The 25,068-nt window shown below is 54.0% G+C and overlaps 1 protein-coding gene across 2 annotated transcripts in view; it reads right to left on the bottom strand.

Annotated features, from left to right (window-relative positions):
• Window positions 1-25,068, bottom strand: part of INPP5A (inositol polyphosphate-5-phosphatase A) — a 245,590-nt gene that overhangs the window by 59,805 nt on the left and 160,717 nt on the right. For both annotated transcript variants that reach the window (XM_063670417.1, XM_063670418.1), the window contains 3 exons: window positions 18,755-18,858; window positions 8,517-8,569; window positions 6,392-6,511 (listed from right to left, as the gene is read on the bottom strand). In XM_063670417.1, the coding sequence (XP_063526487.1) occupies window positions 6,392-6,511; window positions 8,517-8,569; window positions 18,755-18,858 (277 nt within the window). The remainder of the gene's footprint in view (window positions 1-6,391; window positions 6,512-8,516; window positions 8,570-18,754; window positions 18,859-25,068) is intronic.

Genomic DNA, 25,068 nt, shown 5'->3' with positions numbered 1-25,068 from the left:
CGCCCCGGAGTTGTGTTGCGGCGGGCGGGGCTGAGATGGTCCCCGGGCCTCAGCCTCAGGGCTGGGGGCATCCTGGGCCCCAGCAGCATGTGCCTTCTCAGTGTCTGGCACCTTTTAAAGCCCACACTCCCTTCGATGAGTCCATCCCCACATCAGGTGCTCTCGGGCGGAGTCGTGCGGGGAGCCCCATGCAGGGCAGCAGAAGGGCTGTGCAGGGCTCTCCTTCGGCAGCCGCCGCTCTCATGCTCTCCACACGGAGCATCACCATTTTACTTTTGTTCTTCTCACTCTGAGACCCACCCTCTCAAACTCTGCTCGGACACCGCCATAAACCACAAAAACTGGTGCGGCACAGAAGTGCCTCAACCTCCAGGACCCCCCACTCCTCTCCAGCTAGCAGAAAACACAACACCAAGGGCTGAGATGCCAGTGGTGACGCTGGGGTTCAGGGTGTGGAAAGGACCAGCGGGAGTGGAGACACACGGCCCCCACGGCCCAGCACAGGTATCGTCCTGTCTGCCACCGAAGGGCCAGGAACCACCCAAAAGCTCTCCAGACAGCCGGCAGCGAGTCCCATGACCGAGCACCGTGGCTGGAGCTCGCGGAGACGTCCGGCAGACTCCGTTCACATGATGCTGGACATGTTGGTCACAGGCGCTGACATGTGTAAAGACATAAACCACACACACACGTCACGGCAGTGTCGATGCTTGCCTCCACGTTGGCACATAACAAAAGCACAGAAACATCCGTGCCTGTGTCACAAGAGGCCAGAAAGCCGCAAAGGAGCGACAGGTGCTGAATTCAGGCTGATGCTGCGGGCCAGGATAGGGTTCAGGATGGAGGACGGGGCACCTGCGGGTCCACATGGTTTGTTTCTTAAGGAAAGGAAACATGCGGAGAACGCCCAGAGTGCATGGCCGGGTGCAGGCGCTGCCCCTGCATCTGCATAGCGGCACTGCCTTTCTCGGCGCTTGACTCCATGTTCAACAAAACGAAGATCGCAGCCCACGGATCAGCTGAGGCACAGGTGAAAGGAGCCCCTCCTGCCGGGCAGCAGTGGACCGACCATGCCCTGGAGAGGCTAAGGCGAGACAGAGGCAGCAGGCTTCGCAGCGGCGGACGGCAGAGGGCACGGGCTTGTGCTGCCAGGAGTCCCGGGCACGCGGAGGGACGCCACAGGGTGCCTGGTGGGCTCCGCAGACACATGACCTCGGCCACCCTGAGGTCTTCGAGCCCGAGAAAGCCTGATCGGGAGGAGCCCACGACCAGCAAGAACCTGAGAGATGTTCTCCGAGGCCAGCGGGAGTGTGAGGAGTGCGAGAACCAGCCCTGTGGCCAGGAGCGCTCAGGGTGACCCAGATCTTTAATGCCGAGTTTGCCTTTGCCTGGAGACACAGCAGCTTTTCTTTACTGGCTGCACAGCAAGGCAAGTTCTGGGAACGTCTAAAGAGAAACATTTAGGTTGGGGGCTCTTTGAGCGGCTGACAGCTAACTGATGGCCTTCCATAAAGCCACAAAGCGGGGCTGGGGGTGCGGGCATCTCATCGCCTCTCCCTGGGAAACTAATTGCTTGGAATTGTTCAGAAGAACATTATTTTTCTGGCAATCATTTCCTTTGAATGCCCAAAATGAGCATGAAACAACTCTTTTGACTGGACATAAAAGTTAAATGTCCCAATGTTGATCAAATTAACTTCAGCGCCATGACAATGGACTGTATTTGTGAGAAAATAATGGGGGGACAAAGGGGTGCTTTATGCCGAGATTTCGCAGTTGTAATGTAAAATGTTTCTGTTGAACTAGGCCAGGCCACATTTCAGAGGGGAGACAAAGAGTCCCGTCACTTATGGGAAAATCTCTCTTCCAGCTGAGGGCTCAGGAAGGTTTCAGGACGCCTCAGTGGATGGTGCCTAGGAAGGCTGACGTGCACCTCTGGCTCAGCCCCCAGATGCCCCCCAAGGGCTGACCTATGTGTCCAGGAGAGAGACCGGGGCTGCCCCCAACATGGGCTGAGTGCTCGGCGCCTCCCAGAGCCACACAAGGGTGTGCACAGCCCGGCCTTGCCAGGGTCCAGGACCCCAGCCCGGCACAGACGCTGCCAACACCTGCCCACAGCCTGATACTCTTCACTCATTAGGGATTTGACTTCTTTTTAAACTTCTCATAACAAGAGGTTGACAGCAACAATTTCAAAAATTACACACAAAAAAGTACAGGTTCGCATCTGTGATAAGAAGTCCAGCGGAGCCCTGTGACCGGCCGTGGTGGTGGCAGGCACCCCACAGCACTCGCCCTGGGGCCAGTTCTGAAGACTTAACTCGGAGCTTGTCTCTCAGTTGTTTTACAATCATCTTCCTACTCTGGAATGCGTTTAGGTTTAGAGAAACGGCGAGAAGGTCCTACGGTGCCTCTGGGTTTTAACCCGGCCGGCATCCTCCTCCAGGGCTGGGACCTGCCCTCCCTCCTGGGCCTGGTGCTGCTGGCCCCGCAGCTGATATGGGACACGGACCAGGTAAGCTGCGCAGGGAGATTAAACCAGGAAGAGGCTGCAGGAGCCTCCTCGCTGTCTCCCTGCGGGGCAGACAATGTGCGCCCGGTTCCCAACACCCTGAATGGGGCCCCGTTGGTGGCAGCGTCCATTCAGAGGCCGCGCAGCATTGTCCTGCCCGATCCGCACAGCAGAATACGGTCTGCTGGTGGCTGCCAAGAGGTTAGCAGCCGCGGTGAAAGGGCGGCCCATTGTTCCCGACTCCGACAGAGCCGCCCTTTGTGCTGCGCGGCCCGCCCCACGCCGCGGAGGTCCGGATCTGCGGTTGGCTGAGCGCGCCACAGGAGCCATTCATGGGAATGCAGAGACGCAGAAAAGTGGCCCAAAAGCCCAAAGGCTGCTTTCTTGAGGCCGCGGAGCCATGGCAGCGAGGGGCAATGACACATTTTAATGCCATGCCATGCTGACAACCTAACCGCTGTCACCAAGACCCAACAGCAGACACGGCAGGGCCCTCCCTGCTCCTGGGCTCCGTGGGAGGTCCCCGAGACGCTTGGTGCCTGCAAGCCCAGGGCTGATCAGGCAGGAAGAACCGCGCCGCTCCTGTGGGTGAGGCCCTTCTCCCTGGGCGACTGACATGCTGTCCAGGGAGGGCGCCCAGGGCACAGGCGGTCATCAGTCACTTTGTCGCTGACAAGCCCCAGGCCTCCATCCCCCACCTGTGCTGCTTCCCCACAGTGGGCGGTTGAGAGCACAGTCCCCAGGCTCAGACCGGTCCCTGCCTCGGTGTCAGTGCCAGCTCCAGAGATACTCGGGAGGCCGGACAGGTCCCCTGCAGAGGGTGTGGCCGTGCACAGGGCTGAGGGCCGGCCTCAGTGCGTGGCCACGAGCACAGCAGCACCCAGGCCTCGCAGTTGCCACCCTCTCCAGGACCAGGCTAGTGGCAGGGGACCAGGGCTCCATCACTCTGGAGACAGAGGTCAGGGGCGGTCAGAGGGGATAAGGGGCCACGCCTCAGGGCCCTCAGCAAGGGCCAGATGCGGAGGAGAGCCAAGGCCATATACCTGCTAATAACAGCACAGGGATGGGAGCCCAGCCCAGACTCCTTGTGCAGAGCCCTGTGGGGAACCCGGGAGGATCGTGAAGGCGGCAGGCAAGGAGCCACGCAGGCCACACTCACCACAGCAGCAGACGGAGCCAGCATTCAGCAGGAGGGGCCCCGCCGGCTCCAGCTCCCCCTGGAGCAGCACCTACTGGAGAATGCAGCCTTCCACCCCTTCCTCAGGATGCACAGTGCTATGACAGGTACACACTTATGTGCACACGCACCCACACCTGTACACCTACACACACGTGTGCACACCCACACCTGCACACATACAAGTGCACACACCCACAAATGCACACACACTCACACCCGCACACACACATACACATGCACTCCACACACCCACAACCTGCATGCACACGTACCCACATGTACCTACACACATATCAAGACCCACGTGCACATGGTCCCCCCACATATGCACACACACCTTTACACACACCCACACACACACGCATACACCCTAGCACACATGCATACACCCTAGCACACATGCATCCACACAGATCCACATGCACCCACACACGCCCACACCCATGCATGCACACACCCACACACCCACGCACACACCCATAGGCACATGCACACCCACAGGCCTACACATCCACACATGTACCCCCAAACACACAAGCGTACACATATGCACCCATACGAGCCCCCACACACATGTACACATGCATCAGTGCACCCCTGCACACATGCACACACCCAAATATGCAGACACATGCACTTACACACCTACACACGCATACACCTGCACTCACATGCACCCACACATGCATATACCCACACTCACATGCACACACACATGCATACACCTGCACACACATGCACCCACACACCCACGCACACACACCCACACTCACATGCACCCACGCAAGTGCACTCACACGTGCCCACATGTGCACACACAATGCAACCCCCCACACCCCTGCAAGCGTGCACACACCCAAATAGACATATACCCACACATATCCATACCACACATGCACCCACACATACCCACACAAGCGTGCACACACATATGTATGCACTCATGCACCCACACATGCACACACAAGCATCCACACACAAATGCACACACATGCACACACGAACACACACACACGCAGATGTGCGCACACCCACACAAACCCCACAAGCAAATGTGCATACACTCACATGCATATACGTGTGCACACACACAATGACATACATAATTGCATGCACACACGGTGTGCACACTCACAGGCATGCACACATGCACAGGCACACACATGCACACTGAACACTATCCTTACAAGGCGCTGTTAGGAGGCAGGGACCTGCTGGCTGCTGTTCTCCTTCATAACCCCACCTGCCTCAGGGACCCCTCAGGACACACGTCTTGCTTGGGGAGAAATGTGCTCCACACAGTCCCCAGGGGTTGCCTCTCATAGGACTCTCCCACTCCTGCTCTTGAGAATCTGATGGCGCTGGTCACACACCACACATGACTCTGGGGCAGGGGGGGCAGGGGGGCAGGGGCCCCACCCACGTCCCCCTCCACATGGACTGCTCCTCCCACTGTCTTCCCCAGGAAGCCTCCCAGAGGCTCAGAGAGTACCAGGCCCTGCCCAGCCTCCTCCCTCTCTGGGTCCAGACCTCAGTGCCCGCCAATCCCTGCCTCTGCCTGTGCAGCCCCAGGCAGTTGTGACTGCCCCAGGGACGGTGGTGGCCTGGGAATGATGCAGTTATTCTGCTCTGCACAAGCCCAGGCTGAGACAGGTGTGGGTGGGAGGGAACCGGCCCCGGGAACAGAAGGTCGGCGTCTGAGGATGCTAGCTGCTGGAAGGCGGGTGAGGCGCAGGGCAGCTCCAGGCCCTCGCACGCTTACTCGGGAGTGTAACTCGGCATTCTGCACACACGGGGGCTGGGCGGGGGCTCAGGTCAGGAGCCCTCTAGGGAGCAGAATGGGGTTCAGGTGGAAATCAGGGACCACCCTGGGGCGGAACTGCTGGTCTCCGGCCTGTGTTCATCACTGCTGCAAGCCCAAGCTGACAGAGCACTGTCTTGTCAACCACGGGGATGCTGGCGGGAAAGGTTTCCATGAGAGGCCTAACTGGAATGGGCAGAGAATAAACCCAGACTGCCTGGCTGTGGGGCCTGAGCTTCAGCAAAAGGCCCAGCTGTAGATGGGGAGGGACGCAGGTCCCAAGATCAGACACATCCCACCAATGGGGGTCCCCTGCTTCCCAGTGACAGCCCGTCATCTCCACAGCATCACCGGTGGAGCAGCCTGGAGCACTGGGGAGCAGGGGCCCAGGCGCAGGTGGAGGTGGCCCCCACGCTCCCACTGACTCTTCAGTGTCCTATTCACCTCCCACCACAGTACCCCATGGCACTGTTTTCTTATCTTTCCCACAAAAAAAGTGAGAGGGAAAGTGAAGCCATCCCCATCCAAGTCCACGGTGAGGGTGCAGCTCCAGCCTGTGGACAGGGCTCAGGGGCTCTGCCACCTCCACGGGTCAACTCCAGTAAGGGCCATCGGCAAATCGGCAAGCGCAGAACAGAGTGTGCCTCCCAGAGCGGGCACAGCCTTTCCCAGTGGCCAACAGGGTGGGTGGACACACCAACCTGCCTATCCACCTACCTGCCCACCCACACCTACCTCCCCACCCATACCTATACCTGCCCAGCACACCTACCTGCTCACCCACACCTACCTCCCCACCCATACCTATACCTGCCCAGCACACCTACCTGCTCACCCATACCTACCTCTCCATCCACACCGACCTGCCCACCCCACCTACCTGTCCACCCACACCTACCTGTCCAGCACGTAGCCCAGGGCCTTGTGCCGGATTCCCGAGTACACGGAAGGGCTTGTTTCCCAGGCGACCAGATTGGAAGCATCATGGAAAAGATGGATATTCACCAAGTCAAAGGCACTACAACCAAAAGAGAAAAGGACACGTCACCAAGGGCCGGAGCCACCGGGTCACACCTCGTTCTCCCAAGGAGTCCCGGGAAGATGAGACCTGCACCGGCCTCCGCCGTGCGGAGCCACCTGAGGCCGGGCACCTGTCCAACCACCTGTCTTCCGACAAGGCCAGAGAACAGGAAACCTCCAGTGAAGTCTGGATACGTCTTTACAAATGCAGTTACTCTGGGCAACTAAAAAATGAGCTACTTTTCTTTAAAGAGAAAAACTTACAGGTGACTATGGAAACTCTCCCTGATGGCTAAGCTAAGAGGAAGGGCCACCCCTTAGCCTCAGCTGATGCTGCCCAGGGCTGCCGGCTGCACCCATCGGGGACCCTGTAAGGCAGGGTCGGGGGCACAGGGACAGGCACTAAGAGTGCTTCATTTCACTCCCAAAGGGAAGGCCCTTGGGAAGCCCCATGGGCCGGCTGTGGGCCTCCAGGCACGTGGACTCGACAAGGCCTGATCAAGGCCTGAGCCTCTGTCACACTGCAGGGGACCCTCAGCACCTTCAGCTGGCAAGGACGTGTCCCCTCACCAGGGGAGGTCAGTGCAGGGTTGGCATGGTCTGGACACTGTCCCACAAAGCCCTCACTGCCTGCATGTCCTCCACAGGCTCCAAGACCCAGCCCTCTCTCCCTACCAGGAGGCGCCAGGAATGAGTGTGTGCAGCGGCCTTGCCCTCCTCCAGCCTGTGGCCCAGCTGCCACAATGACCCCCGTGACGCTGCCTGGTGAACGTGCCCTGCGTGCCCCCACACCATGCCAAGGCTGTTCCCTGTGACCAACAGCAACGGGCAGCCTGCAGCCTGCACTGCCTGGGGTGGGCACGGGAGGCGGCTCCTCAGCTCCCTCTGTCCTCCACCCCCCTCTTCTTCCTCTTTCTCTCTCCCTCCTTCCTCCCTCCTCCTCTCTTCCCCCTCCCCATTCTCCTCTCCTACCCTTCTCTCTCACTCTTCCCCCACCTCCTTCTTTTCCCCCTCCCCCTCCCCTTCCTTCCCCCACCCCCTCCCCCTCCCCTTCCTTCCCCCACCCCCTCCTCCTCCCTCTCCTCCCCCCTCCCTCCCTCCATCCCCCTCACTTTCTGGACTCTTGCTCCTCCTGGGGATGTCCTGCCCTGAGCAGCCCCACGGAGAGGCCCGAGGGGGAGGGGCAGAAACCCCTGCCCACAGCCCCAGTGAGCTTGGAGATGAGTCCTCTGGAAGCCCCAAGGTGACCAGGGCCAGAGCCCCAGAAAAGCCACTCCTGGGTCCTGAGACACTCACAGCCATGACCTCGTATGTGTTTTTTAAAGCTGCTAAGTTTAGGGCGATCTGTTACATAGCAGCAGATAACTGAGCAGCAAAGTTTTGGAAAATCCATGAAAAGAAAATAAAAACAGTATTCAAATGAGATGTGATGGCTGGAGGGACAGGTTGGGGAGCCACCTGGAAGCCACCTTAGGAAAGCAGGTAACAGGTTTCTGTTTCTCATCATGCACAAAAGGTGAGGCGGCGCTATCGAGAACATGTTCACAGCAGAAAGGCTGGGCCGGAGGATACGTGGATGAGACGCAGGCTCTGCTACGTCTGTGCTCGGTCTGCTGGTGGACCAGGCTGCCAGGCGGCGCTTATGCCGTCTCACTGGGCAGCCACGGGGCCCCAGTACTAGGGGGCCTCCCTGCTGACTTCTCTGTGCAGCAGGCTCTGGCCGGCGGAACTCTCCAGCTGTGGGGAGGAACCGGGGCCGTCACTGTGTCTCCATTGGCACTGGGCACCCAGATGTCTGACTTACAGGGAACAGTGACAATGCTCCGAATGCATCACCGTGAACAAAAAAGGTCAGAGTGGCAGGTGGGGGTCAGGCAGCTGGGGGTCCTCATGCAAAATCAGTAGAGCCTCCAATGAGGTGTGTGGAACACGCCGCTTGTGCAAGATATAAAAGGGTAAGAAACGTTATGGAAATTGACAAAGCACAGAGAAACACCACGTACCAGTCTGCAATGCACCACCTTGTCCGGATGAAGCCTTTTCTTGACCATTTGCACTGAAAAATAAACACGTCACACAAATGAGCCGGAGTAAGCGGGCAAGAGCAACACGTGAGTCCCGCACACCTAAGGGACACAGGAGATGCTTTCCAAACAGAAAACAGCAGGGCTCTTCCAGCACCGATGGCGCCCCACTAAAGAGAACTGAGCTGTGCACCTATCCTCAAGTGGGGCTTCACACAGAGATGCCTGCAGGGGCCGTTGATGCCCAGCCTGGGGTGGGAGGGGAAAGATATGAAGAAACGCGCCAACCTGCTGCTTGTGAGCCCCGTGTCCCCGTGTGAGAGCAGCTGCAGGGAAACCACTGTCACCACAGATGCTGATCAGGGAGCTTGAGACACACGGCCGCCCTCGGCGGGACCACAGGGAAGACTTGAGCAGCCGCACCCAGCCAGGCGTCCTGGACAGTGGGTGAGCTGCCCACCCCAACAGTGTGTGTGGCCTCTCACTGATCCCCACCACCCGCTGATGCTGCTCACCCACCGATGCCTCTCACCCACCGATGCCTCTCACTGATCCCCACCACCCACTGATGCCGCTCACCCACCGATGCCTCTCACCCACTGATGCCTCTCACTGATCCCCACCACCTGCTGATGCTGCTCACCCACTGCCCGCTCACCCACTGATGCCTCACTGATCTCCACCACCCAGCAGAGCCACCGAACGTGGAGCCTGAGGTCTGGTCTGAAAGTACCCCCAAAATTCAAGGTGAAACAGTCACCAGCATGAGATTCCAAAGAGGGGGTTCTTTAAGAGGTGGCAGGGCTCCCCTCGAGATGGCAAGGAGGCCCTCCTGCCCTCCCACCATGGAAGGTTCCTCTGCTGGGCCACCCAGTACAGCAGTGGCCAGCCACCGGGGCCACTGAGCATGCAAAGTGTGTGACTGAAGAACTGAATTTTAGATTCCATTTTATCTTCATTAATTTTAATTTAAACAGCCATGCAGAACAGGGTAGCTTCACAGCCTAGGCCTCTTGGGAAACCTTTGAAAACCACAGAAGGCACTGAGAAGAGGCTGACAGAGTTGAGTCCAAGGTCCACAAAGCAAAGTGCTTCAGGCAGTGGCGGGGGAACAGCAGCCACCAGGGCAAGGCACCACCCATTCCGTTCCCAGCAGCAGCCACATGCCTGGTGCTATCGGGAGCGGGGGTGGACAGGGGCTGGTATTCTTAGTGCTCACGGGCTGGCGGAGAAGGAAAGCAGAACAGGGAAGACCCTGTCTCCTCCACCACACTCTGAGGTCTGCCGAGGAGATGAAAGCAGATGAGAATCTGGAGTTAACTGTGGATGAAACACCCGTGAAGGAAGGGTCCAGCGTGGCGTGTTCCCTCTATCTAACACAGAGAGCGCAGAGATCAGAGGCTCTCCCTTTGACCCCACCTCACCACTGGCCACCGTCCCCTTTGGCTCCTCCAGTATGCGCACGTGCCGGACGACAGCTGCCCAAATGCTCTCTGCAAGGTCACCACAGCCTCCATAGGCAAACTCCTACAGACACTCGCCCTTCATCTCGCCTGGCCTGTTGGTGGCACCTGGCGGCACAGAGGCCCCTGCAGCCCCGTCTCCTTCTCCCTGTCTCCCTCCAGCACAGTGGCCCCCCCGCCCCGTCTCCTTCTCCCTGTCTCCCTCCAGCACAGCGCCCCCCACAGCTCCCTCCTGGGCATGGCTCTAGGGCTGTGGATTCCCAGGCATGAGGCCCTTCTTTGCCTGTCCCCACCCCAAGTGCTCCCTGCCCCCTAAGTGCTCCCACTCATGCTCAAGAAGGGAAATTCCAAGCCCCGCACACTGGTGGGGTGATGCTGAAGCCAGCCAACCCTTCCCGCACACACTGCGTTCTTCCCCTGTGCTCTGGATCCACCGCTGCTGTAAGAAGCGCCCTGGCACACAAACTGTTAATCCTCTGAATGTATGTTTTCCTCTCTCTGGCTGTTTTAAAGCTTTTCTCTTTGTCATCAATATTCTGAAGTTTCACTGCCATCCAAGTATGGGTTTATTTTTATATATCCTGCTCTGTATCCAAATTGTGCTCGGGAATTAAATTTTTAAAAATTTCTCCTTATCACTTCCAACACTGCTCCATTGCTTCTTTCTGGAATTTATTTTGGATTTATCTGAGCCTCTTAATAGTCTTTATGTCTTTTAACTGCTCTTTTCTATAAAAATAAAAAACATACAAACAACCAAACAAACACAAATGTTTGTCTGTCTTGACTACGCTTAGATGAACTCCTTAATGACATCGTCTAATTCTCTGATTCTCTCTTTGACCACATCTAGTCTAGAATCTGTTCTGTAATTTCTAATGCAGAATGTTTAATGTTTCTATAGGCTCCTCTTCATATTCCCTTTTCTTGTTTTATTTGAATAACATTTTTAATGAACCCTATCTTTCGCTTATCTCTTTGAGCAATTTAAACATACTTAAAGTCTGTCAGCTTTTCCCAAGAAACCAACTTTATTTGGGGTGAGTCTGTATTCTGGTGTCTGCTTGTCTCATAGATGTTCTTGATTTGCAGTCTCCTGGGGAGTGAGAGGCGCCCCCTCCTCACCTGTGCAGTTCCATGGCTGCCCCACCCAGCATCGTAAAAGGTCTGGGATCTCTGCTCCCCAGTGATACTGAGGCACCCACGGATGCACCCTCAGGGTCCACAGGTGGCTCCAGGCTTCCTCCTTCCAGGGCTGGTCCTTCTTCCCTCACCTGTAAAGTCCCAGGCCCCAGGTAAGCAGACTTTTAAAGAACTAATAGGCTTTATTTTTCAGAGCAGCTTTAGGCTTCCAGAAGAATTGAGCAGAAGGTACAGAGACTTCCTGTACACTCCTCCCGGCCTGGCCACACACTTGGACACCAGGCTGTGGCTCTACTCGTCGAGGAGGATCCATCCTCACACCACGAGCTGGCTCTGGTACTGAGCCCTCACCCCTGCCGTGCTCAGGCTGCCCTGCTTGCCAAACAACATGGGCTGCGCCAAAGCTCCTGGAGGCTGGCCAAGGCGTCCCCAGGCTACCGGTCTGGCTGCTGCACGGCACCATGCCCAGATGATCCAGGGAGCTCTATGGCGGGGTGGCGGGCTCCCTGCGTGCTGCACCAGACACTTGTCTCTGATTCCAAACATGTCCGCCTCCTCTCTCGGGGAGGCCATTTGCCCTGGGGAGCCTCTGTGTTCATTTCCCATAGGTAACTGTGTCTGCAATGGAAACACATCAGTGGGAAGCTGACCTGTGGGGAGAAGTGGGTGCTGCTGATGCCCCACAGTGGGCTCCATGCTCCCGCCAACGGTGCAGCTGGGACACCCCCAATGCTTGGACTCTCTCCCCTCCACTCAGCCTGCACTCCAGACAAGCTGCCTGCCACCTGTCCAGACGCCCTTCCTCCATCCTCCACACTCCAGACGAGCCGCCTGCTGCCTGCCGCCTGTCCAGACATCCTTCCTCCATCCTCCACACTCCAGACGAGCCACCTGCCGCCTGTCGCCTGTCCAGACGCCCTTTCTCCATCCTCCACACTCCAGACGAGCTGCCTGCTGCCTGTCTAGACGCCCTTCCTCCATCTTCCACACGTCCAAATCCAGCCTGCGCTTTCCGGAGAGACCGCCCACCTGGAACAGCCACCGCCCACCCCCCACGGCCCAGCCACACACAGGATCCACACCAGCAGCATCCAGGGCCTCAAGGCAGTGGGTAAGACAGGACTGCCAGGCTGCCAGGTTCAAGTCCCAGCTGTGGGGCCTTGGGCACAAGGAGGGGAGGACAGAGCCCATGTTGCCGGCGGGCTGTGAGGGCGTGGCTCTGCACACCAGCAGCTGCCGCGGGCTGGCATCCGACACACAGGCACACACCCAACCCTCAGGCCGACCAGAAAGGGAAGCTGAGGCTCACAGGTTAAGAACTGAACCTACGGTCCCTTGGCGGATTTAGGCTACAGTCACTGGGCCCAAGGCTGGGTTCTCACCCACGGGGGCTGCCATGGGAGAAGGCTGGACGTGTGACTGGTGACAAATCTACAGTAACCGGGTGAGGCTCCTCTACTAGTGACAGTGGGAGGCAGGTGTCTTTACAGGAGAAAAGGTACCGTCCCTGTAGGCCGAGGCACCTCAACACACAACGACTCCCCTAGAGCACCAGCGGCTCATCTTCCGTGCCTCGACACCTCCTGTCTGGGGGGACTGGGTGGCCTGACGTGCTTCGGGAACCAGACGCTGCAGCAGAGGTCAGGCCGAGCCTTCAGAACCCATGCGGGTGAAGCTGCGTGTGTGTGGGGGTGAAGCCACGCATGTGTGGGGGTGAAGCTGCATGTGGGGGTGAAGCCGTGTGTGTGTGTGTGTGGGGGGGTGAAGCTGCGTGTGTGTGTGGGGGTGAAGCTCCATGTGTGCATGGGGGTGAAGCTGCGCATGTGTGTGGGGGGCTGAAGCTGCACGTGTGTGTGGGGGTGAAGCCGTGCGTGTGGGGGGGTGAAGCCATGCGTGTGTGTCAGGGGTGAAGCCGCGTGTGTGTGTGGTGTGTGTGTGTGGTGTGTGTGTGTGAAGCCGCGTGTCTGTGTGGCGGCGAAGCCGCATGTGTGTGGGGGGGTGAAGTTGCGTGTGTGTGTGAGTGAAGCTGCGTGTGTGTGTGTGGGGGTGAAGCCACGTGTGTGTGTGTGGGGGGGGTGAAGCCGCGTGTGTGGGGGGGGATGAAGCTGCGTGTGTGTGGGGGGGTGAAGCGACGTGTGTGTGAAGATGGCCGAGGGCCAGTTCCCCAGAAACCAACTCCATCAGGGGCCTCCAGCTGGCGGGTGAGAAACCTGTGGTCAACGTGAACGGGAAGACAGGCACCGCGGGCACAGGGTTGTGCAGGAGGCACGTATGACAATGACCGCAAGAGCCCAGATCCATGTCCTCGCCAGCTGACAACAACCACAAGAGCCCAGCTCTGTCCTCGCCGATGCAATCACCAAGCGACCGGGACAGGTGTCTTGCCTGCACCAAGTCACAGGGGTGACTGCAGGGGAAGCTGGCCTTGTGAGACAGTCAGGACCAGCTCCTCTGGGAGAAATGGTGAGTCCGAAGGGTGGCGGGCACCCAGTGGGAGGGAGGGGAGTCCCAACCCCAGTGTGTGGGCTCGGCAAGGAGCCTGGAGGCCTCTTCTAACCAGCACTGGGGCAGGGAGCCTGCAGGCCGCTCCTAACCAGCACCGGCAGGAGGCCCTCAGCCAGCTCCCACGTCCAGACTCACGCTAGTGCCCCTGCCACTCCCCCAAGCCCACAGTCACCCTGTGTAAACGAGTGCCCCGGCCCACCCCAAGCATCCCACAGCCCACTTCCTGGGTGTAGGCGCTGTCCATGTCCCCTGCTAGGACAGCCCATGAGGCTGGGGTCTCGGTCCTGCTGGATGGAGCCAGAGCCCCAGAGTACATTGTGGAACGAGAGAGCAGAGGTGCTCCGTGGCACGTGGAGGCAGGCGCTTCCCATGTGTGTCAGAGCTGTGCTGGGGCACTGCCTATCCTGCTTCCAGACAGGCAGTAGGGCCCGGGACACAGGGACACATCACCTCCTTGCACGCACGCCTCTGAATTCTGACAGGTACAGCAGAGACCCCAAACTGAGCACACCCAGGTTTTTACCTAGAATTTGCGATAACTGTCAACAGTTTTACTTCCATTAAAAATGCAAGGCATTTGTAAATTTTTGAACCAAAATTAATTATTCTCCTGAGTTTTCAATTATTTGTGTGAATTAAGGTGTGTGTTTGTGTGTCTTGAATCTATGTGCATGTGGGTACATCTTGGTTTTTTAGATTTTTAAGTTTTCCACAGTAATGGAGAATTTTTTTCAACATTAATTATCCATAGACTGAATAAATAAAACGAGAAACAATGTTATTTTTGAATAATATAAATTGGTAATAACTGTAATTTTAGGATTCTAATTTAAGATTTTTAAATAAATTTCAAATGAATCTCAGAAAATTTAACAGTATATTATCATAACCAACTATTTTCTAAAGTATTTGTAGAAAATAAGTTCCTTTTGAGGTAAGCGCATCAGAGCAGCTACGACTGCGCTAAGACTACGTTTCGAGGGATTTTACAGCAGGAACACATGAAGCCACAGCCCACAGCATCCTGACACTTCCATGGCGCGTGGCTGCAGGTGCAGTCACATCCTTGGGTTTAGGGTGGGATGCGCGGTGCGGGGAGAGTCCTCCAGAGGGCGTCCCACGCACCCTTCGGTGGCCCCGCCAGCACTCAGGACAGGCACCGCCCTCATTTCCCCAGCGAGGAAACTGGGGCCTGAAGACCGCCAGCTCTTTGGAGAAAGAACCAGAACCGGAACCACCGCCCCAATTCCTGCACTGAAGTCCCCACTTCCTGACGCCTCACTCCCCTTGCTGGCCAAGCCCCAAGCACGCAGCCAGGGCTGGGGTGGGGTGGCCCAAGAGGAAGGAGGTCCCCAGAGTCATCAGCAGGTTCAGGGGCCCCTCCCAGAGGCCACGCCCCCACGGGCGCACCTGAGCACCCCAGCCTGAGGTGGACGCACCCCACACCCAACACTGTCCTCCGGAGCAGGGCCGGGAAGTGCTGGGAGGCAGAGACAGGCGTCCTGGGGCCTCAGCCAACGCTCACGTGCTCAGGACTCAGGAAGACCCCAGAAGCTTCTGGATGTACATACTTGTTGCTCTGGCCACGGCAAATGGAGGCAGAGGGTGTATGGCCAGGGCTGGGGGTCTCCTCCATCCCAGGCTGTGTGTGGGAACTTTCTGGTCACCGGCCACCTTCAAAGCCCTCGCTCGGGGAGCCCTCAGGAGCCTGCAGATGGGATGGCCGTGGCTCCGCTCTCCTGAGGTGGCCGCCCCCCAGCCCATGTTGGCTCCTCTACTCCCAGAGAGGTTTTCACCTCAGAAATGACACCCACGTCACGTGGGGGTGGGGGCACATCCTTCACCTGACAATATGAAGTCTCTGTCCGGCCCCTGTTAATAGGGTTCCTTCAGCAGGCAGATGGATAGCGAATCCAGCCGGTTTCATCCACTAAAAGACGGCATAAATCGCCACGGAGAAAAGAGAGGCTGCGGGGAGGTTATCGCCACACAGCCCTCACGCCGAAGGCCCGCTCAGAGCATTAGTGGAATTAATTCATCTTTCATAAGAGCTTGCAGCTGGCCCTGTGATCTATGGTAACAACCAATTTCTCACTACGGGCAAAAGGAAAAAAATGACTCGCCCTGATCGACTACACAAATCTGCTTTTTAAAAATGGCCTCACATTATCTGGAGTGTGGCTCCCAGAGGCATCATTTGAAATTCATACCAAGCCAAAAGCATCCATAAATCAGCAGAGAAAGTTTTGTTAGTTTCTGCAGCGGCCGTAATTATCTGAGACTGCATTATACCCCCATCAAGGTAATTACATTTAGATTACCCTTAAGTGATGGTAATAAAAGACAGAGAAATCAGTCGGAAACTAGTCCTTCCTCCAAAATGTGTTCGAACACAGCGAGAGGTCGGGTGCAGAGGCACAGAGGGAGGGGTGGGCCCGGCCTGGCTGCCAGGCCCAGACCCCCATGGCTCCCCGGGCCCCTCCCTCCTCTTTCCTCCCTCCAGCAGGGACACAGGGTGCCACATAGGCTCTGTGGGGTTAAAAACCCACACTAGGGACAGAACGTTAGAGGCTTACAGTTTTTAAAGTGAGAGTTTCCTTTTGTTAATTTACCAGGGAAGAGGAAACGTCGGAAAACCTTTGCAGATCATCAAACACACGGGTCCCGGGAGGATTTCTAAGACGATGATGTGGCAGGGCTGGCCCTGACCCACAGGGAGGCCTCGGCCCAGGGCAGGGGCTGGCCCCCCGTCCCAGCCACCAGCAGCCACGAGGATCTGCTGAGCAGCTGACCACCAGGCTGCAGACAGCGACACGCTGCTCTCCCAGGGGTGAGACGGGTCCACACAGAGGCTCGGCGCCTTTTCCTCCCAGGAATCGTCTACTTTCCAGAATGTGCCTTCTCCTCTGCCTGTGGGCACACTGCACAACACTGGGGCTGGACCCAGGCTGGGGGCTGGGGTTTCTATACAAACCGGGGCTGAGGCTGCTCTTCCCGGGGGAGGGGGCGGCCCCTCGTGCTATGCCCTCCACAGACCCATACCAGCAGGCCCCTAGCATCACAGGGCCTCAGAGTACTGGCATTAGGGACCAAGGCCAGGGGCCACACTCAGACCCCTGCCAGGGCACCCACCCTTCAAAGGGTGGCAAAGTCATAGCAGAGGCCCCCAGATCTTGCCCAACTTCAGCCTGGGCCCCGGGCCTCAGCTCCCCGCTTGCTGGGTCCAGAAGAGAAGCCTGAGGCGCAGGTGCAAGAAGGAGGTCCTGCTGGCCAGAGTGGCAGGGCTGCTTCAGGGCGGGGCTGAGAGACGAAGGGGTCAGGAGCCTGTGTGGCTGCCTGGGAGGACCCTAGAGTGTCTGTTCCTTGCTGAGGGCCCGCTGCCCCCGAGCTTCCCACCCTGGCTGACCCTGCGGGCCCTGGCCCCTCAGGACACACCTCGGCCCCCACCCCCAGCGGCTATGGGGCTCCCTGTGGGCTCTCCTACCCTATCCAGAGTGGACAGGACCCAGTGAATAAGTGGACACCTGGTGGGGAGGGGACAGCCCAGCAGCACCTGGTCCAGCCACGGCCCTGGACAGCAATGCAGCCACATGGGTCCTGAGACGAGGTGCCAGGTCAACAGCCCCTGCCTGGACCAGCCCAGCCACCCACAGCTGCTCTCCTCGTGCCATCAGGTGGCAGCGCCTGGCCCTGCCCAGCCCAGGACCCCCCAGCACCCACGCTTCCCACAAAGGGCCCTGAGTCTGTCTCTGGTCACTCTGAGATGAGCCTTGGCCAGGTTCAAGAGAGGCCAGAGTTCAGCTCACAGGCTCTCCAGGGGAACCGCAGCCCCCACCCTGCCCTTCCGATGGGCCTGCACCACAGGCGGCCCCTTCAGGGAGGCTGTCATGACCCAGGGACGCGACTGTGCATGGAGAAGACCATGGAGCTTTCCTGCATGTCCTTTCCAACTGCTGGACATCCGGAGCGGAGGGAGGCAAGCGGGCGGTGCCGGAAGCAGGACTGAGGATGGGAAGCTGGCCCACTGACACAGCGTCCTTGGCCTAGGGAAGACGGATGAGGAGGCCAAGCCACAGGGTGACAGGAGCGCCCCATCCTTCATGGGGTGGCCACAGTCCCTCACTCAAGGTGCGGGCCATAAAGCAAGTTAATAAAGTTGTGGCCTTGCTGGAAGTCAGCTCCGTAGCAGCCTCGGCCTGCACAGCTCTCCTGGAGACAGGACCGCAGAGCAATCCTTCTTGGGGCTGCCTGCGCAGACAAGTCCGGACAAGAGCTCCTATATCACAGCCTGGACACCCCCAAACCTGCGTCCAGCTGCCAGCTGTTCAGTCTCAGTGCCTGGGCTGCTTCTGGCCACAGTGCCTGCACCCCATTGTGATTTAGCAGATGACGAAGGGCAAAGCAGCAAACGCTGCCTCGACAGGTTAACTATACAGCCAGGGAGACGCCGACAATGCCGCGTGTGAGGTTTACCCAAAGATCACGTGCACAGAGCAACAGCTGCACACACACAGCTCAGCAAAAGTGCATGGCTGCCAGAAGGAGACACCAATTTCTTATCAACACTGTGTCTGGCAGTGAGACGACAAATGCCTTCCACACATTTTGATTCTAAACTCTCCGTGTGATGCAGGCATAACTGCTGGGACCCTGCTGCTCGAAGCCTGGTACAACCACCAAGGCTTTATTGGACACGGGACCGTGTCCCTGCCCCACACTCACACCACACACGACTGTCAGCCACTGTCTTGGTTACCACCAGCCAGCCCGACCCTCTCCCAGCTGGGCGTGCGGGAGACCCCAGGTGCACGCCAGGGGAGCTGAATGATTTTCCTACATCTTTTGGCAAAGGTTCTTTTTCCTGGATACGAGGATTCAGAAACTTACTGATTACTTAGTGCTAATGCCTTGGATTCTCACTGCCCTTACGTGTGACAGCCCAGACCAACCACAGAAGCCTGGACTCCCAGGAAGACAGATTATCGGAGGTAACAACAGCCAGCTGTGACTAGCAACAGTGCAATGCGAAAATTCCGTGTTCCATGTCACTTCTGACTGGCTCACTCTGGGGAGTAAACTCGTCAGTGAGAAAGCCTCGCTACGTACCTCGGGGAAGTAGTCCTGCGGAAACTTCTCCTTCTCCAGCATGGGCGTGCTCTCTAAGGTATCCGAGTAGATCTCTTTGCCAGCGACCTTTCTATACTTCTTAGCTGGAAGAGACCAGAAGGACGAGGTGACTATCCCATCGTTGTGCCCCATCCAACCAGCCTGGAGCACAATCTGTTTCCACCCCACTTGCAGCCCGATGGGAGCAAGAGCAGCCCCCCAAGAGGAGGCCCTGACGAGGGGGCCGACCCAGAACAGACCCCCGGCGGGCCGGCTGCTCCATGCCTGGGGCTCATAAATTCCCCCCCCATGACCTGGAATCTGACACTCCCCTCCATTATCCCGAGAGCTCCCGGACTGCAGATTTACAGGAGCTAATTGGCATCCTCTTTTAAACCCGTGAATATATTTAAGAGGGCTGTAGAATTACCATTCACTCAGACCTTCACATGAATTTATTCAATAACATCGATTTCCTCCCCGTATCCAGCCTCCATCACTCATATTCCAGGGAAGAGGTTTATGTGCGACTGTGAGAGAGGCAGCTCGCAGCAGGGCGCCTCCCAGATGGGCTTTGCCAGTGGCTGCTTGGCACCTTTCCTGGACCCCCCAGTGGATAGGCCAGGCCCAGGGACACAGGCCCCCACTATGGGCAGGGCCCGTCTCACTATTGTTTACAACCAGGCCTCAGCCTTCTTTTTATGGACAGGTAGCTCCACACCCAAGGTGGGGTGTGATCAAGGATGGCAGGGATCCATTCCTCAAACTCCTGCTGGGTCCAGTAGACAGGTGGCTGCTGGCCTCTTTGCAAGATGCCACAGGATGGCTCCTGGGCCACTGAGGTGACACTTCTGGGTGTCAAGGAGGTTCCTGGAGACCACTTTGGAGCAGTGTGTTGTGTCCCACAAGCAGCTTCAACCTGCAGTTTCTGGGGTATTATCCACCCCACTATGGCAGGCGGGACAGAGGGGGCAACCTGAGGACCACAGCACCATGGGCCGAGGTACTGAGTCACCACTGGGGCGAGCAGGAGTTCCAGGAAAAAGCAGAGTGCTGTGGTCTGGCCCAGCCCTGGGTGCTGTGGTGTGGCCTGGCCCTGGGTACTGTGACCTGGCCCAGCCCTAGGCACACAGTCCTGGATGTGGGTGCCTCATGGACAGAAGACAGCATGAGATGTTTCAGCGACTTATGGAGCATGGACAGAACATGAAATAGAGGCCATTCCCTAAACTCGGAGCTTAGACACCACGGATCCTTTCACGTCTCCACAGTTCTGCCTTTTCCAGAGTGTCACAGAGTTGGAATCACACAGTGTGTGGCCTTTTCAGGTTGGCTTCTTTCATTGGTAGCAGGCGTGTCAGGCTCCTCTGTGTCTTCTCGCGGCTTCAAAGCTCATTTCTTTTTATCACTGAATAACACCCCGTGGAGGTGACATGCCACAGTCTGCTTGTCACCCACAAGGCAGAACAGCAAGTCTTGAAGTCGGGAAGTGCAGGCTCTGACTCTGCTCTTCTTCAAAACTCTGGGCTGTTCTGGGTATTTTGCTTTCCACACAACCTTTACAGTCAGTTTGTCAATGGCATGACACACCTTGCTGGGGTTGTATTGAATCCACAGCTGAAGTTGGGAAGAGCTGAGCCCTTGACAGTATTGGGTTTTCCCATCTGCCCTAGTCCACTGGGCAGCTATAGCAAAATAGACTGGGTGGTTTGTAAACAAAGTAAGTGTCTTTCTCCTAGTTTGCGGGGATGGGAAGTCCAAGATCAGGGTGCTAGGAGATGAGGTTCCTCACAGATGGTGCCTTGTGTGTCCTCACACATAGAAGGGGCAAATGAACTCCCAGCCTCTTCCATGAGGACTCCGATCCCATTCGTGAGGGCTCTGACCTCACACTCTAATCAGCCTCCCAAGGCTCCACCTCTTAACGCCATCACCTTAGGGGTTAGGAGGTCAGCAGATGAATTTGGGGCTGTGGGACCCTACATTCCAACCATAGCACTATCCATGAAGACGAAACCTCTCTCCATTTATCTAGATCTTCTTTATTCCATCAGAGTTTTATAGTTTTCCTCATAGAGATCTTGTATTAATTTGTTAGATGTATTCCTAAGTACTTCCTTGTGGTGTGTGCTTAAGCAAATGGTATTACGTTTTTAATTTAAAATTCCACCTGTTTATTGCTGCTATATAGGAAAGCAATTGACTTCTGTATATTAACCAGGCATCCCGCAATGTTGCTATAATTGCTTATTAGTACCAGGCTTGTCTGTTATTGTTGCTGACTCTTTGAGACTCTTGGCATAATCATATCATCTGAGAACAGATATAGTTCTATCTCCCGTCACCCCATCAATATGGCTTTTATTTCTTTTTCTTGTCTTATTACATTATCTAAGATTTTCAGTAAGATGTTGAAAAGAAGTAGGAGACAAGGCATCCTCGCCTTGTTCCTGATCTCATAGGAAAAGCATCTAATTTCTCATTAAGTGTGGTATTCACTGTAGGATTTTTGGAGCTCTTCTTTATCAAGTTGAGGAAGTTCCCCTCTATTCCTAGTATGCTGGGAGTTTTTTTCAAATCATGAAGAGATGTGGATTTTGGGAAATGCTTTTTCTGCATCTATTCTATAGTCATATGATTTTCCTTCTTTTGCCTGTTGCTGTGATGGATTACATTAATTGATTTTTAAATGCTGAACCAGCCTGTATACCAGGAGCAAATCTCGGTTGGTCATAGTATATAACTGACTGTTGAGAATTTTGTTCAGCATTTTTGTTTACAGTTCATAGTTTTCCGTCTTTGTAATGTCTTTATCTGGTTTTAGTATTAGGGTAATGCTGGCCTTATAGAATGATTTAGGATGTTTGTCCTCTGCTTATATTTTCTGGAAAAGATTGTAGAGAACTGGTATAATGTCTTCCTTAAATGCTTGATAGAATTCACCAGTGAAACCATTTGGGTCTGATGCTTTTTTAGCAGGTTATTAATTACTTATTCAATGTTGTTAATAGCTATAGACCTGTTCAGAGTATCTAGTTTTCCTTGTATGAGTTTTCATAGATGGTGTCTTTCAAGGAATTGACCCATCTAAGTTATTACATTTATAGGCAGAAATTAATGATATTCTTTTATTATCCTTTAAATGTCCACAGGGTCAGCAGTAATGGCCCCTCTCTAATTTCTGATATTAATAATTTGTGTCTTCTCTCTTTTTTTCTTAGTCTGGCTAGAGGTTGATCGATTTTATTGATCTCTTTAAAGAATCAGATTTGGTTTTGTTAATTTTCTCTATTCATTTCCTGTTTTCAATTCTGTTGCTTTCTGTTCCAATTTTCGTTATTTCTTTTCTTCTGCTTACTTTGAAATTTTCTTTTCTTCTTCTAGCTTTCTAAGGTAGAAGCTTAGATAATTGATTTTAGCTCTTTCTTCCTTTCTTCTTAGCACTTTTTTCTTTTTAGCTTCTTTTCTTTTCAGCTCTTTCTTATATGCATTGGATGCTATAAATTTACCTCTAAACATTACTTTTGCTAATATCCCATGAATGTTAAGCTGTATTTACATTTTCATTTGGTTCAAAATATTTTTAAATTTCTTGAGACTTCTTTGACTCATATGTTATTTACATATGTGTTGTTTAATATTCAAGTATTTGGGGATTTTCCAGCTACTTTTCTGGTACTGATATCTAGTTTAATTCCATTGTAATCTATGAGCATGCTGTATATGGTTTCTATTCTTTTAAATTTGTAAAGGTGTGTTTTATGGCCCAGATTGTGATCTGTCTTAGTGAACGTTCCATGTGAGCTTGATAAAAACGTATATTCTGTTGTTACTGGATGAGGTATCCCATAAATGTCAATTAGATCAATTTGTTTGACAGCGCTGTTGAGTTAAACTATGTCTTTCCTGATTTTATGCTTGCCAAATCTGTTCATTCCTGATACAGAGTGTTGAAGTCTCTAACTATGATAGTGGATTCATCTGTTTCTCTTGGCAGTTCTACTCGTTTTTGCCTCGTGTATTTTGACACTCTGTTGTTAGGCACCTAGATATTAAGGATTGTTATGTATTCTTGGAGATCTGATCTTTTTATGATGATGTAATATCCCTCTTTACTGCTGAAAGCTTTCCTAGCTCTGAAGTCTGCTGTGCCTATTCTGATAATTTCTCATATTAATAATTTGTGTCATTTTTTTTCTTAGTCTGGCTAGAGGTTTATCCATTTTATTGATTTTTTTCAAACAACCAGCTTTTGGTTTAATTTACTTTTCTTCTAGTTTCCTAAGGTACAAGCTTAGATCATTGATTTCAGATCTTTCTGCTTTTCTAATATATGTATTTGATGCTATAAATTAATATGGCTCCTCCAGCTTTCTTTTGGCCTAAGTTTTCCTTTGATTCATGTTAGAACAGTATACCTTCCTCCATCCCTTATCTATTAATCTTTAGGTGTTTATATAAATGGGTTTCTAGAAGACAACGCATAGTTGGGTATTTTTTTTTAATCCACTCTGACAGTCTCTGTCCTTTAATTGGTATATTTAGACCATTCATATTTAAAGGGATCGTTGATACAGTTGGAGTAATATTTACCACATTTGTAAGTTTTCTATTTGTTGTCTTTGTTCTTTGTATCTTTGGGGTCTCCCATTCTTTATCTGCCTTCTCTGGCTTTTACTGGGCATTTTATATGGTTCCATTATCTCTCCTCTCTTAACACATCAATTATACTTCTTTTAAAAAGCTTTTCAGTGGTTGCCATAGTTTGCAATATACATGTATAACTAATCCAAGTCCACTTTTAAATACTATATTCCTTAAAACGATAGTACAGTTTTCTTATAACAGAGTACCCTAAATTCCTCCCTCCGGTCCTTATGACATTTCTGTTATTCATTCCACTTATCCATAAGCTGCAGTTAACCAATACATGGTTGCTGTTGTTACGTTGAGCAAAAGTTATCTGCTAGATCAATTAAGGGTAAGAAAAATATATTTTATTTTACCTTCACTTATTCCCTCTCTAATGCTTTTTCTTTCTTTAGGTAAACCAGAGTTTCTGGGCTATATGATATTTCCTTCTGTTGAAGAGTTCTTTTAGCATTTCTTGCAAGGCAGGTCTACTGGCAACAAATTACTTCAATTTTTGTTTATCTGACAAAGTCAATTTCCTTCACTTTTGAAGAATAATTTTTTTCTGAATATGATATTTTTCTTCTTATAATGCTTTAAATATTTCACACTACTCTTTTCCTTCTTGCATGGTTCCTGGGAAAAGGTCCAATGTAATTCTTATCCTTGTTCCTTTACAGGTAAGGAATCACCTCACCTATAAGGAATCTCCTGGATTCTTTCAAGATCTTCTCTTTTTTCTTTGATTTTCTGCAGTTTGAAAACAAGGTGGCCTGGGGTTGACTTTCTGGCATTTATCCTGCTTGGTGTTGGCATTCGTTGAGCTTTCTGGATGTGTGGTTTGGTGTCAGTTACAAGTTTGGAAAGTTCTAAATCATTACTCCATTAAATCTTCCTTCTGTTCCTTTCCTTCCACTCCTGCTGGGGTCCCCTTTACAAGCTGCACCTGTTGTCGCTGTTCCACAGGTCTTGGCCATTTTCTTTTGTTTTCAAATTTATTCTCATTTCTTCTTGCTTTTCAGTCTGTGAAGTTTCTAACACCTTCCAGTTCACTGATTCTTCCCTCAGCCGCATGTGCAGATGAGCCACTGCTTCATTTCTGGTACTGTTTCTGATTTCTAGGTTTTCTTTTTGAGTCCTTCTCAGAGCCTCAAGCCCCTAGCCTGACCCCTGAGCCTGACCCTCGAGCCCAACCACCCAGCCCGAGCCCCCAGCCTGACCCCTGAGCCTGACCCCCAAGTCCAACTCCCCAGCCCAACCCCCCAGCCCAAGGCCCCCCCCACTGTGCTGAGCATCAGTAGCAACACCTGCCGTGTGGGGCAGTGAGAACATCGTCAGCATCCGCATGCCTCCCGGGACCGCACGCCTGCCAGGACTGCACGTCTCCCGCTACTGCATGTCTCCCGCGACCACATGTCTCCCATGTCCACATGTCTCCCGTGTCCACACGCCTCCTGTGTCTGCATGCCTTCCTGACACACCACGTGCTCAGGACATGCTCACTGCCCACTCCTCATGTTGTTCTTGTTAGTTTGGCCACATGGAAGGCCCTAGGGAAAGTTTTGCTAGAGTGAAGTGTGTATCTCATGTATAGTTTTAAATACACTGTAGGTTCACCAGGCACTTTATGACTGATTTAACTTAGTAGTAAAACAGGTATTCAAATGGCTACTGAAAAACAC

This window comes from Pongo pygmaeus, chromosome 8, assembly GCF_028885625.2.
Source record: "Pongo pygmaeus isolate AG05252 chromosome 8, NHGRI_mPonPyg2-v2.0_pri, whole genome shotgun sequence".
Taxonomy (NCBI): Eukaryota; Metazoa; Chordata; class Mammalia; order Primates; family Hominidae; genus Pongo; species Pongo pygmaeus.
Note: the sequence above shows the minus strand (reverse complement) of the source record. Positions and strands in the feature narration are given on the sequence as shown.